Source organism: Gopherus flavomarginatus, chromosome 1 (genome assembly GCF_025201925.1).
Source record: "Gopherus flavomarginatus isolate rGopFla2 chromosome 1, rGopFla2.mat.asm, whole genome shotgun sequence".
NCBI classification, from domain to species: Eukaryota; Metazoa; Chordata; order Testudines; family Testudinidae; genus Gopherus; species Gopherus flavomarginatus.
In genome coordinates, this window is record NC_066617.1 from 347162099 (window position 1) to 347175552 (window position 13454).

The 13454-nt window shown below is 38.6% G+C and overlaps 1 protein-coding gene across 9 annotated transcripts in view; it reads right to left on the minus strand.

Moving 5' to 3' along the window:
* FAT3 (FAT atypical cadherin 3) overlaps positions 1 to 13454 on the minus strand; it is a 607093-nt gene that overhangs the window by 129830 nt on the left and 463809 nt on the right. For all 9 annotated transcript variants that reach the window (XM_050940215.1, XM_050940199.1, XM_050940224.1 and 6 more), the window contains one exon: positions 8957 to 9096. In XM_050940215.1, coding sequence (XP_050796172.1) covers positions 8957 to 9096 — 140 coding nt within the window. The remainder of the gene's footprint in view (positions 1 to 8956; positions 9097 to 13454) is intronic.

The window sequence follows — 13454 nt, forward strand, 5'->3', positions numbered from 1 at the left end:
CCTCTCCCTACTCACTTCCTATTTCCCACAGTTCAAGCAAATTTCAAATAAAGGACCTTTTGGAGCTCCAAGCTTATAAATTAGGCAAAGTAACTCTCAGAGCATTACCAGAGACTTTGTATTCAAAATGGCAAGTGACAGGCCTAGAGAAATACAATCAAATCAAAACAGAACAAAGCCTCATGCAGGAAGTCTCTCCAAAGCCGTTTTTAATGTTGCCCATCACAAATACTTCTGGTCGAGGCAAAATGTAGTTGAATAAAAACTGGACACATGCCAGGAGCTGCTTTACAGATATTTGAGACTGGAAGAATCCTCTTGGGCTAATTGCTTGGTCAGGGAACTGTGTTGTAGTACAACCCATTAAGTGCCTGAATTGCTTCACCTCAGCTTATGCTTTTGTACGGGTTTTGAAAACCTACTTTGATTTAATATTGCTTTCAAGAGTGTTACCACACAGGTTTATTTGCTACAGCCTGAGAAGCTTTTTTCTCTACCCTTCTAAATTTTCCAAATAATTTCTCCACCGTCCTCAGTGGCCAGTCATTCATGCTTTGACATGTCTCTGAATTTATACTGAAATGAAAAAGAAACATCACACACAGCCTCCACTCCACAGACTAGCATGTGGTAAGACAGTGCTGGGGTTGTGGCCTGAGGAAAAAGCCAGGCTCTGGAGAGTGGAGGTTCTCATTCTGGAGAACTGTCCTGCTCAGAAAAGTAAAGAATTGAATTAAAACAAAATGTAGCTTCATCTCAGTTCTGGGCACCATTGACAGCTACTAACTTATTAGTTAAGTCTTCTAAAACTGATTGATATGGGAACAGCTGTGGTAGTGGCTTAGCCCATGTACCATCCATGCCATCAGGAGACAGCAGAAAAAGGACTTCAGTGAAAGATCCAGTTTGTTTAACTGGCAAACTGGTAGAGGGCTGAAAGACATTTTAAAAATGCCTCGAATTGAAGTGCACATGCGGAGCTATCAAGGGCTATGATGCTCTGCTACATTTTGACCCATCGCCACTGCTGGTTGAAGATGAGCCTTTTGGCATTCTGCAGAAACAACTTTCCTCTCATGTGAAAGATCACTATGATTTATTAGGTATTCAGTTCAGCAAAACTATTTCCTAAAATAAACGTGTGCCCTGTACAAAGAGAACAAATTCTACATCCTGAATGTGCCATCTAAAGGATTCTAATGAGCAGAAAAATGCCATGACTTTCTGCAGAGAGGAGGGAAAAGATCCATGAGTAATAGCTCTGGCTGAGGCACATTCAACCACAAGACAATTTGGCTGGGCTAGGCAAAAGCATTTTTAACAGGCACTACAAATATTGCTCACAGAAAAATGTGTAGGAGTAGAGACCTAAGCATTCACAAAGCATGAACCAAGCCATCATGAGACTGGTTTATAAATAATGAAATTTATTTTTTAAAGTTTTTTTTCCTTTACTGTTTGGATTTTGACCCTTCGGGGTTCACATTTTCTCTGAACCAGGAGGAATAAAACTTTCATTAACAAAAACCAAAAAGAAGCTGTGTTTCTGAAATGCCTGCAAGCTGCATGGAAACTACATAAAACCACCATAATAGAAGCTCAACTGTATACCCCCGTGCCCGCAAAAAACAAAAACAAAAACAAAACAACAACAAAAAACAGTAAGAGGGCCAAAAAATGCCAGCATGGCTAAACAGGAGACTAAAAGAGGTGGTATGGGACAAAAAGGCAACCTTTAAAAACTGGAAGTTAAATCCTACTGAGGAAAACAGAAAGGAATATAAACTCTGGCAAGTCAAGCCATTGTGGAAAAGCTAAATGAATTCTGTGCATCGGTCTTCGCTGCAGAGGATGCGGGGGAGTTTTCTACACCTGAGCCATTCTTTTCGGTGACAAATCTGAGGAATGGTACTAGACTAAAATGTCAATAGAGGAGATTTTGGAACAAATCAATACAGTAAATGGTAATAAGTCTCCAGGACCAGATGGTATTCACCCAAGAGTTCTGAAGGAACTCAAATATGAAATTGCAGAACTGCTAACTGTGGTATATAACCTACAATTTAAATCAGCCTCTGTACCAGATGTCTGGAGGATAGCTAATGAAACACCAATGTTCAACAAAGGCTCCAGGGATGATCCTGGCAAGTACAGACCAATAGGTCTTAGTTCAGTACTAGGCAAGTTAGTTGAAACTATAGTAAAAAACAGAATTATCAGACACATAGGTGAATACAATTTGATGGGGAACAGTCAACAAAGTTTTTGTAAAGGGAAATCATGCCTCACCAATCTCTCAGAATTCTTTGAGGGTGCCAACAAACATGTGGACAAAGATGATGCCGCTGATATAGCATACTTGGACTTTCAGATGGCTTTTACAAGAACCCACAACAAAGGCTCTTAAACAAAGTAAGCCATCATGGGATAAGAGGGAAGGTCGTCTCATGGATCAGTAACTGGTTAAAAGGGTAGGAATAAGTGGACAGTTTCAGAATGGCAAGAGGTACTTAGTGGTGTCCACCAGGAATCTGTACTGGGACTTGTGCAGTGCAAAATATTCATAAATGATCTGGAAAGAGGGCAAACAGTGAGGTGAGAAGTCTGCAGATGATATTAAATTACTCAAGATTGTTAGCTCCAAATCTGACCATGAAGAGTTGCAAGGGAATCTCACAAAACTGACTAGGCAACAAAATAGCAGATGAAATTCAGTGTTGATAAGTGCAAAATAATGCTCATTGGAAAAAATAATCACAAGTATATATACAAAATGAGGGTCTAAATTAGCTGTTACTGCTAAGAAACAGACCTTGGAGTCATAGTGGATTGTTCTCTGAAAACATCTGCTCAAAGTGCAGTAGCAGTCAAAAAAAAACTAACAGAATGTTGGGAACCATTAGAAAAAGGATATACAGTAAAACAGAAAATATCGTAATGCCACTACATAAATCCATGCTACATCCACAACTTGAATATTGTGTTCAGTTCCGGTGCCTAATTTCAAAAACAATATATGAGATTTGGAAAAGATACAGAGAAGGGGTATAGAACAGCTTCTATATGAGGTGAGATTAAAAAGACTGGGACTGTTCAGCTTAGAAAAGAGATGATTAAGGTGAGATACAATAGAGGTCTACAGTACCATGAATGGTGTGGAGAAAGGGAAGAAGGAAGTGCTATTTACCCCTTCACATAACACAAGAAGCAGAGGTCATCCAATGAAATAAACAGGCAGCAGGTTTAAAACAACCAAAATAAGTACTTCTTCACATAGTGTGCAGTCAAACCATGGAACTCGTTGCTAGAGGATGTTGTGAAGGCCAAAACTATAACTGAGTTCAAAACAAAATCAGATAATTTCATGGAGGATAGGTCCATCAATGGCTGTTAGCCAAGACGGTCAGGGACACAACCTCGTGCTCTAGATGTCACTAAACGTCTGACTACCAGAAGCCAGGACTAGGCAACAGCTTGATAATTGTCCCATTCTGTTCTTTTCCTCTGAAATCTGGCACTGGCCACTGTCAGATGACAGGATACTGGGCTAGATGGACCACTGGTCTGACCCAGCATGGCTGTTCTTATGTTCTCATGTAACAGCACGACTCCAAGAGCTGGGACATTAAGAAAAAACATCAGATAAAATTGCAAGAGTTGGTAGCACTGGAGTTGACACAAATAAATCATTCCCCACTCCTCTGTACCTTTCCATGTGTTTTAGAATAGTGAACAGCGGTTTAGTGTAAGGGGAGGCAGGAAGGCAGAGCACCCAGTTTCTTTGTTTCTCCAGCAGCTGGGTTGGAAGGTTCTTGTTAAATTGACAAGACACTTCCAGGTGGGCAGCTGGGAAACTAAATATTTGTTTTAGTTCTCCTAAAATGATCTTTTTCTTCAAATACCTTTTTGCAAAAAAAAATTGACATTTTGTCCTGGTTTGTGATAATTGTTTTTTAAATGCCAAATTTTTCATGGGGAGGGATTTCTATTTTCTGGCCAGCTCTATTCCTGACCTCATTTTATCATGGCTAGTCAATACTGAGAAGAGAGTGGGGGAAAGCATACCATTAAATTGATTCCGTGCCAGCAGAAGCCCCTCTTTGTTTAATTGAGGGCAATATACTCTCCATCAGATTAAATCTTATGGCCTAGAGCTAAAGCAGAGTCCTAGGGTCATGGCTTTATGGTTTCATTCAAGGGTGGGGACAGTAGATGTCCCCCAAGGACTAGTGAGCAGGCGATACCTGCAAGAATCATATTTCTCATGAACTCAGACGTGGTGTACAACTTTAGATTTTTATAAATTATCACATTGCCTTCAGCAATGATGAATTAAGTGGAGGAAAAACAACCCCATCAATGGCTTGTTCCTGGCTTAGCCTTCCCAGAAGTTAATCAATCTAATAGGTACCTTCATACTCACACTCCAATAATATATAAAATAAATCAATATTCCTCCCTCACAACTACTGCTGCCACTTTGCTTGGATCATAGCAAGACTGCATTAAAATAGATTTTTACTGGCATAAAAAAATGGTAGTTGCAGCCTTGATGAAGGGGCAACATGGTAAATGGGAATAATACATTAACACGAATAGTGTCTCACTCATGAATCTGCATGGATCTCTGTAACTTGACATCATCCACTCCCCCATCAAACATCCTTTAATTTATGTGGAAAGCTTTAAGGCCTTCTTGGGTTTCTTAACTTCTTTCTTTTGCCTTCACCAAAACTAATCTATAACACAAAACATGTGAGTTTTAAATCATAATGGTTTTGCTCCTCTTACTACACTGTAACATACAGTGTGCAGGGCCATGGGGTGAAGGAAGTCTCAATCATTTATCAGAATTTAATAAATGTGCAGCTACTGATGAAGCTAAAGTTGTTATACAGGTCTTCACCACTGATCATATTACTGAAACAAAAACCTTTGGCATTTTTACAATGTCTTTTACTACTTCTGACTCTGTAATGCACCAAATGCCAAAAAGAGATAAAGGAAGAACAAGTGCTGTTGAATAAAAGGAAATATGGCGCCATTAAGCATGATGAAGATCAGCTGTTTTGTAGTAAACCACCACATGTTGGGGTAGGGGGACACACAGGAGGGCTTCTTTTATTTTTATTTTTTTTAATGAAGCAAAGGGATTTATAGATGCATTCCTCCCCCGCCCCCACACGTCTTCCAGAAAATATTTTTACAAGTAACATTAAAACTAGGGCTGTCGATTAATCACAGTTAACTCACAAAAATTAATTGTGATTAATTGCAGTTGTAATCACATTGTTAAACAACAGAATACAAATTGAAATTTATTAAATATTTTGGACATTTTTCTACATTTTAAAATATATGGATTTCAGTTACAACACAGAAAACAAAGTGTACAGTACTCACTTCATATTATTCTTATTACAAATATTTGCACTGTCAAAATGATAAAAGAAATAGTATTTTTCAATTCACCTCGTACAAGTACCATAGTGCAATAAAGTGCAAGTTACAAATGTAGATTTTTGTTGTTGTTACATAACTGCACTCAGAAACAAAACAATGCAAAACTTTAGAGCCTACAAATCCACTCAGTCCTACTTATTGTTCAGCCAAACGCTAATACAAACAAATTTACGGGAGATCATGCTGCCCACTTATTTACAATGTCAGCTGAAAGAAAGAACAGACATTTTCATGGCATTTTTGTAGCTGGCATTGCAAGGAATTGATATGCTAAACATTCGTATGTCTCTTCATGCTTTGGCCACCATTCTAGAGGACATGCTTCCACACTGATGATGCTGTTAAAAAATGTGTTAATTAAATTTGTGACTGAACTCCCTGGGGGAGAACTGTATGCCTCCTGCTCTGTGTTTTACCCGCATTCTGCCATATATTTCATGTTACAGCAGTCTCGGATGATGAACCAGCACGTTGTTCGTTTTAAGAACACTTTCACTGCAGATTTGACAAAATGTAAAGAAGGTACCAATATGAGATTTCTAAAGATAGCTACAGCACTTGACCCAAGGTTTAAGAATCTGAAGTGCCTTCCAAAATCTGATCAGGACTGGGTGTAGAGCATGCTTTCAGAAGTCTTAAAAGAGCAAGACTCCTGTGTGAAAACTACAGAATCTGAACCACCAAAAAAGAAAATCAGCCTTCTGCTGGTGGCAGCTGACTCAGATGATGAAAATGAACATGTGTTGGTCTGCACTTCTTTGGATTGTTACTGAGTAGAACCCGTCATCGGCATGGACACATGTCCTCTGGAGTGGTGGCTGAAGCATGAAGGGACATATGAATCTTTAACGCATTTGGCACGTAAATATCTTGCAACACTGGCTACAACATGCCATACAAACGCCAGTTCTCACTTTCTGGTGACACTGTAAACAAGAAGCGGGCAGCATTATCTCCTACAAATATAAACAAACTTGTTTGTCTGAGTGATTGACTGAAGAAGAAGTAGGACTGAGTGGACTTGCAGGCTCTAAAGTTTTACACTGTTTTATTTTTGAGGGCAGTTATTTTTTGTACATAATTCTACATATGTATGTTCAACTTTCATGATAAAGAGATTGCACTACAATACTTGTATTAAGCTAAGCGAAAAATACTATTTCTTTTATTTTTACAGTGCACATATTTATAATAAAAATAAATATTAAGTGAGCACTGTACACTTTGCATTCGGCGCTGTAATTGAAATCAATATATTTGAAAATGTGGGAAACATCCAAAAATATTTATATATGTAGTATTCTATTATTGTTTAACAGCACGATTGGTGGTTCTATGTCCGCAGTGTAATGTACTCTACAGAACTCTCAGTAGATTATATTACTATTTTATATGAGATATTTTTGACTTAGCACGTGGGCTTTCTTTTGTTAAATAAACAAATGTGAGTAACATAGTTCAGCTCTTTTTATCACTTAAGTGTGAAAATTCAAACTTTTGAATATGATAAAAATATCTCACATGAATTTATATATGAGAATTATAGAATATGAATATATGGAACACTATTCAGTATTTCCTATGTTATAAATTCTCATCTCTAACATTATTTCACACTCTATAAAAGAAAACAATCTTTCTGATTTTAATTCTTATTTTTACATATGAAAACATAACTTCCAGAAAAAACTAGTTAATAAGTTGATTATATGTCACACATGAAACGATAGTTATTGCTATATCTGATATAGCCTGTTACTGTAGTGTCTGAGTACCTCACAATATTTAATGTACTTATCCTCACTTTAGGGAAGTTCTACTATCCCTGATTCAGACATGGAAAACCGAGGCACAGAGAAGATAAGTGATTTGCACAAGGTCACACAGGAAGCCTATGGCAGAGCAGGGACTTGAGCCAAGCCCACCCACAACCTACTATTTATTATTATTTTTCCTTATTTGTATTACTATAGCACCTAAGGGTCCCAGTCACAGACCAGGACCATGCTATACTAGGCACTGTATAAACAGAAGAACAAAAAGACAGTCCTTGCCCCAATAAGCTTACCAAGACCAGTGTTCTAACCACTGGGCCATTCTCTATTAAATGATGGGTTTAGGTGGATTCCCACTATGAAGTACAATTTTCATTGTGGGCAACTGTTTCGTTTTTTGTTTTTTGGTTCTTTCTTTTGGTTATTTATCAAGCATTTTAGTAACATACTATGCAATATCTAAATCAAATCTCTGAGGCTGCGTAAGTGATTGCATTGGATGTGTAATGTGACATGTCTGGCCCACAGAGATTATGGTTATATTTAGGATTGGGATAAAGAATTAGCCAATATATGTAAAAAATTCAATTTGCTAGCTACAAGCTTGTATGAAATGCTTCTGTTTAACTGTCACTGAAAGCTCTGGAGATAAATCAAAAGGTGTAAACTGGAAGTACTGTAAATAGCAAAGGTTAAACAGCTCATAATTCTTGAAGGTTTGAGACTTTGATCACCCTTTCAAATATGGGCGGGGAATTCCCAAACTAAGCAAAACGAGACATTTCTGATAACGGTTACGATAAAAAAGCAAAAAATAAATCTGCCATGACATCTTTTTGCATTATAAAGAAGCAAACAACATTACAAACCTAATGTTTTCATTTCCTCTGCAGGCCACCTTTAATCTGGGAGGCCCTGTACATTCCATGGATGTAAATTTCATCCTAAGAGTATTAGGTGCCTGCTTCATGCACACTTCACTCTCATGCTGAGTTAGGAGTCAAGGCACTAACTAGTCCATACCTCTCTACTGTACCTCACTTTGAGGGACATCTCTCCTTTTAGTTCCAAAGTTGTCTATGCTCCACACAAATTCATCCCCTTACTTGTATAGTTGCAAATTACTGACATCAGAAATAAAGAAATGTAGAACTGAGGTTAGACAGTCATTGACAAGAAAGGAAGGAATTCCACAGCACAAGTTTCCTGCCTGAATATTTTCGTCTGTCCCTCATTTTGGGTCTTTGCCATACATTATGCCACATTTAGGCACGGGTAGGTTGAGAGGTATGAACTTCATTTGAAAAAAAAAGAAAAGAAACAGAAAATAATCCACAGTATTCTACAGTAACATCCGCAAAAATTGCAGAATCACTATTGTAAGATGATGTCCTCTGGACCATGTGGTATAATACAAATCTGTGCTGTCAACATCTGTGCCTAGCTCCCATCTGATATGGAAACCCTCAGTTCTAGGACAGAATCTTGGTTCAACATGAACATGAAAACCAGAAGAAATGCCATTTTTCTAAGTATTAAACATTCAAGTCTCTTCAAAGCAAGTGGAAACATGCTTCAAAATATTCATCAAATGCCAAATCATTTAATTTGGCTCGCATGGGATGTTCTTTTAATTCAGATGGCACAATTATTTTATAAAATTGCACAAATTCACCAAAAAAATGAAAAACTTGCACACAAAGAAGGCGATAGTGTACCTGAGTGGCTGCAACATTTGTTCCATCGGTGACCTCTATAGTCATGTTATATATTGACCTCTGCTCTGCATCCAAGGGCTTTGCAATGACAATAGTGCCCACACCCTTCTCAGCATCGAAAGAACTATCGAAATTCCCTCCTAATCGTTCACAAAAACACAATTCAATTAGCGATCTCTTGAAACTTTCCATAGAAAATGTATCTAGGGGTAGGTGTATCTGTTTACTGACAACCATGTTTAGGGCCTTCTTTGTGCATAACCCAGTGAATTTTAGTGATACTTTTTGTTCTAAAATAATTTACATTTTAAAGCACAGTTTTGTACACTGTAAAGCAGATATTAGAAAAATGCCCTGAAAACAAAAGCTTCAACAATATATTTAAGTGAAGCATAATTAATTGCATTTATAAAAATATTTTAGGGGGTTTAAACCCACAAGATATGTATCCTTGTAATTCCTGTAACGAACAAGCATAAGTTTTGGTTTAAGAAATTCATTTTAAGGGGGTTCAATTCTGCAAATTTTATGTCAGTGGGCGCAAGGACTAAAATAAGTACGGCTTATAATATATATTTGGAAAAAAGTATGTAATGCAAATGTCAAGAATATGAAAATATTTGTCAGGAGAGGTCAAATAATAAGTCTCTCTCAGAAATAATTAAACAGAGTTGACAGGGAAGACACTAAAAAAAACTCAAACCAAAATAAACCTCTGAAACTTCTCTCTGCATCTTACATCAGAATTGTTCCAAATACACAGTTGTCCTGCTAAACCAAATTACCTACAGCAGTGCAAAAAATATTGCAGCAGCTCATAGAGTAGAAAAAAAAAATCAACAAAAGAATAAGGGAAAGCCATAAACAACCAAAGATTAAAAGGTTTAACAAGAATATTCTACCACAGCTACAGTTCATAAGTTAGAACTGCTCATTGTGCAAAAAGTAGGATTGAACTAACTGCTGCTGTGCTTCCCCCCAACTCAGGGAGGTCAGCTATCCCAATTTTATAGGGACAGTCCCAATATTTGGGACTTTGTCTTATATAGGTGCCCATTACCCCCAAGTTTGCCTTCTGGTCACCCTACTCAGCTATAAAGAGGAGTTTATTATAATTCCAACTCAGAGATTTTCTGGAGCATGAGGAGAGGGAGGAGGAATAAGACTAGATGGGGAAATAACTCTTGTGCTATTTTAATTAAATGTCAGTATCATTCCAGGAGCTATATTTTCTAAAGGCCTGATCCTGTGAGGTGTGGAGTGCCTTTGATTCCCATTCATTTCAGTGGGTGTTTAAAATGTTTCAGGAGGTTCTTAGCCTCTCTAGCGATCAGGTCTGTAGTTGAGAGATTTCATTCCATTGATTGTTTTTGCCCAGTAATTTTATTGAATGGCTGCTTTGTTCCGGTGAAACCTTAACCATTTTTGGGAGGCTGGGGGCTACTGTTATTCCTTCCTCTCACACCCTGATACACAAAAAAGACTAGGAAGAGGAGCAGGCAGGGCCTCACCTTGACCTGCAACTGTTAGATGCACAGTGTGGGAGTTTGGGGCACCATCCGAAGCTGCGGGGCAGTCATTGAACTCCCTCTGCACACTGGGAGATCCAGAGGGACCTGTCTCTTGCACTGCCCCACCAGGGAACTGAGCCTATCAGGCACAATGTGGCCCTCCATTAAAACACTGCAATTTGGTCTGCTGTGATTTACAAAGAAGAGAATCACTCTCATTCCCTGCCCCCTTTCTGTACAGCCAAACCATTTATGGTTCCCAGCAGTTATATATACTTAACAGTTTTTAATTGCTAGTGACAGCATAATTGCTCTTGACATTTAATTACAGTTATGGAGATATCAAGTTATTTGAAAACTATAAGATCATACGTTTAAGGGTATTTTTTTAAGTTAACCTAAAAAAAAAGAGAGGTCATCTCCCAATTAATGTTTTTAATTGATTTACTTGGGAAACACTGCATGAAAAAAAAATCAACTCTGGGAAAAAAAATCGTTTGAAGAAGCGAGTTTGTAGATGGTTGCAAGGAAACCTGGGCTGAAATGAAGCTAGCCTTGGGATAGTCTGCACTTTTCAAAGAAAATGTTTCATACTGATAATGGTGAGAAATAAAATGAAAGACTTTAATACAAAATGCTTTATAACTATCTTAATGAGCAATCAAAAACCGTGTTATCAGCACGCAATTCCAAGGAAACTCTGCCTTTAAAACTTCCAAGAAGTTAAAACTGAGAGATTAGCAATGCAAATTTTTAAATGTCCTTTTCTTGCTTGCTATGTATAATGTTTAGGATGAGGACAATGCAGATTGTTCAACACTGTGCCACCAATAACACCTATCTCTACCTGCTCTATGAGTCACAGACAGCTTTGACTAACTCCATAATACCTTCCCTAAAATTAAGAAACTTAATTCAATTGGATTAATAGTATAGGTTCTCATGTGGCCTTCCAAAATTATATTCACAATATATTTCTCTCCCTCTCTCTCTTGCTTGTCCCTCCAACCAATTAGCAGGGGCTGGGCTGTGTTTATCTTTCATGGTTCAGTTTTGTATTAAATAGTGTGTTACTGAGGAAAGGCTAGGTCAAAGAACTGGGTCTGCATTTTAGGGTGAGGTTTATTATCAGCCCAATCTCTGTTGGGATTTAGGGCCATATTTATGGGTAATTTGTATTTAGCATCAGCTACAGACAACAGAGAATTTGTCACTTGATTATTTCATTTAGGGGAATGACCTCTCACTCAGTTTGAGATAGTTGGGTTGTGCCTCTCTTCTAGCATACACCAGAGGCTAGTCAAACTTGTGTCTGAGAGTTCCAGGGCTTAGCCACACTTCAAACAATCCCTCACCAGGTGAGTGTTTCCAAAAGTGTACTGAAATGTTGAAGCCTTACTAGTAAATTAGCCATAAATTCTTAATTGTAACAGCTTGTACAAATGTATTCACCACATACATGGACTTCAAGGAGGCAAAGATAGATGCACCCAAAGGAATTTCCTCAAATGGGACAGAATGGGGAACAGGTGTTTCCCAGAAACAAAATCATAACAAGATTTTGCTTCTGGAACCTGCTTCTCCCTAATCCGAGACTTCAGGGATGTAGAAAGCAATGGAGAAACAATACTAGGAAAGGAGGGATAAAGTAAGACAGAAGAAATAGAACTCTTGCCTTCACTACAAATTAGTGGAATTAAATTATTTTGTGACCAGTGCTTGGACCAACTTCCTTCCAAAGGATGCTTTCAGGGGATGGCTAAGGAGGTGGCAGCTTTACAGATTTCCTTTGCGATGGCTCCTCATGCTGTTGCTGTGGAAAGTATTTGGAGGGCTTCAATCCCATCTGCAAGTATTTTATTTGCAGCTGTGTAAGCTTCGGCGATGCAGTTTCACACATAGCCACAGAATATTTAGAAGCTTTCAAGAAGAGGAATTTAGGATGCCTCAACTGTTCAGTTCTATTAAGGTAAACCACTAAAGGTGGGGGAAAAGCACTTTGCTATGGTCCTGGAACAGCTGGTTTCCTGTGCCTGATCTTTCTACCTTGGCAATGGTAACAGAATATTTTCCAATCTCTTGCATAAACCAAGAAGGTGGAAGATCTTCATAAGGTCAAGGGTTAATCTAACACCTTAGAGGACTAACCCAGTTTATTTAAGGTCTGGTCCTGGTATAAAAGATCCTGCCTATTGAGAGGACAAAGCAGAGACCTATGCAACAGCCCTATGAGATCTTAGCAGCACGGGCTTCTTTGCCAACTTGGGATGATGAAAATGATGGCTGCTTCCTCTTTTATCTTTTGAGTCACTCTTCCTAGTATAGTAAGGAGCAGGAGGAGGTGTAGGGAAGCTGAATTGGGACACCTGTGAGCCAGGGCTTCCGTTCTCTTGGTGAAGATGAGCTTCAGCTGCATTTCTTGACTGGCTGTAAATAGAGCCGGGGAAAGGTGTGCTATTTAGCATCAACTGAAACGCTTCTTGGATTAGGGGCTATTCTCAGTTATATGTCTGCTGATGGCTTAGCCAGTCCACTCTTGCATTCTATATCCTCTTCTCGTGTATCAATCTGAAAGCTAGAAAACCTTCTGCCCACAAAATAACCTGCCTCATTCTGGCAATTAGAACTCAAAGTTCTCTTGCTAATTTCTACATCATCTTATCTGACTCAACCAGGAAATGTCCCCTTTCTCAGGTAGTCCCTGAAATGAAGGACGGACAGGCTGACCATTTTTATCTCTAGGAAGTTGATGTTCTAGAGAGTCTGACTTTGTCCCTGATAACTGTGTACTGTGGTTCCCCAAGCGTGCTCCTTCATGGTGAGGAGCTGGCATCCAAGGTCAGGAAGCAGTGATTTTGACTCTGATGGTAGAATCCTACTATCACATTGGCTTCTCGTTTCAACCACAGGCCTGCCACAGATGCAGACTAGGGAAACTGCCAAACTGGAGGTGCGATTTTTGTGTATTTTTGTGTAGTCTTGCAGGT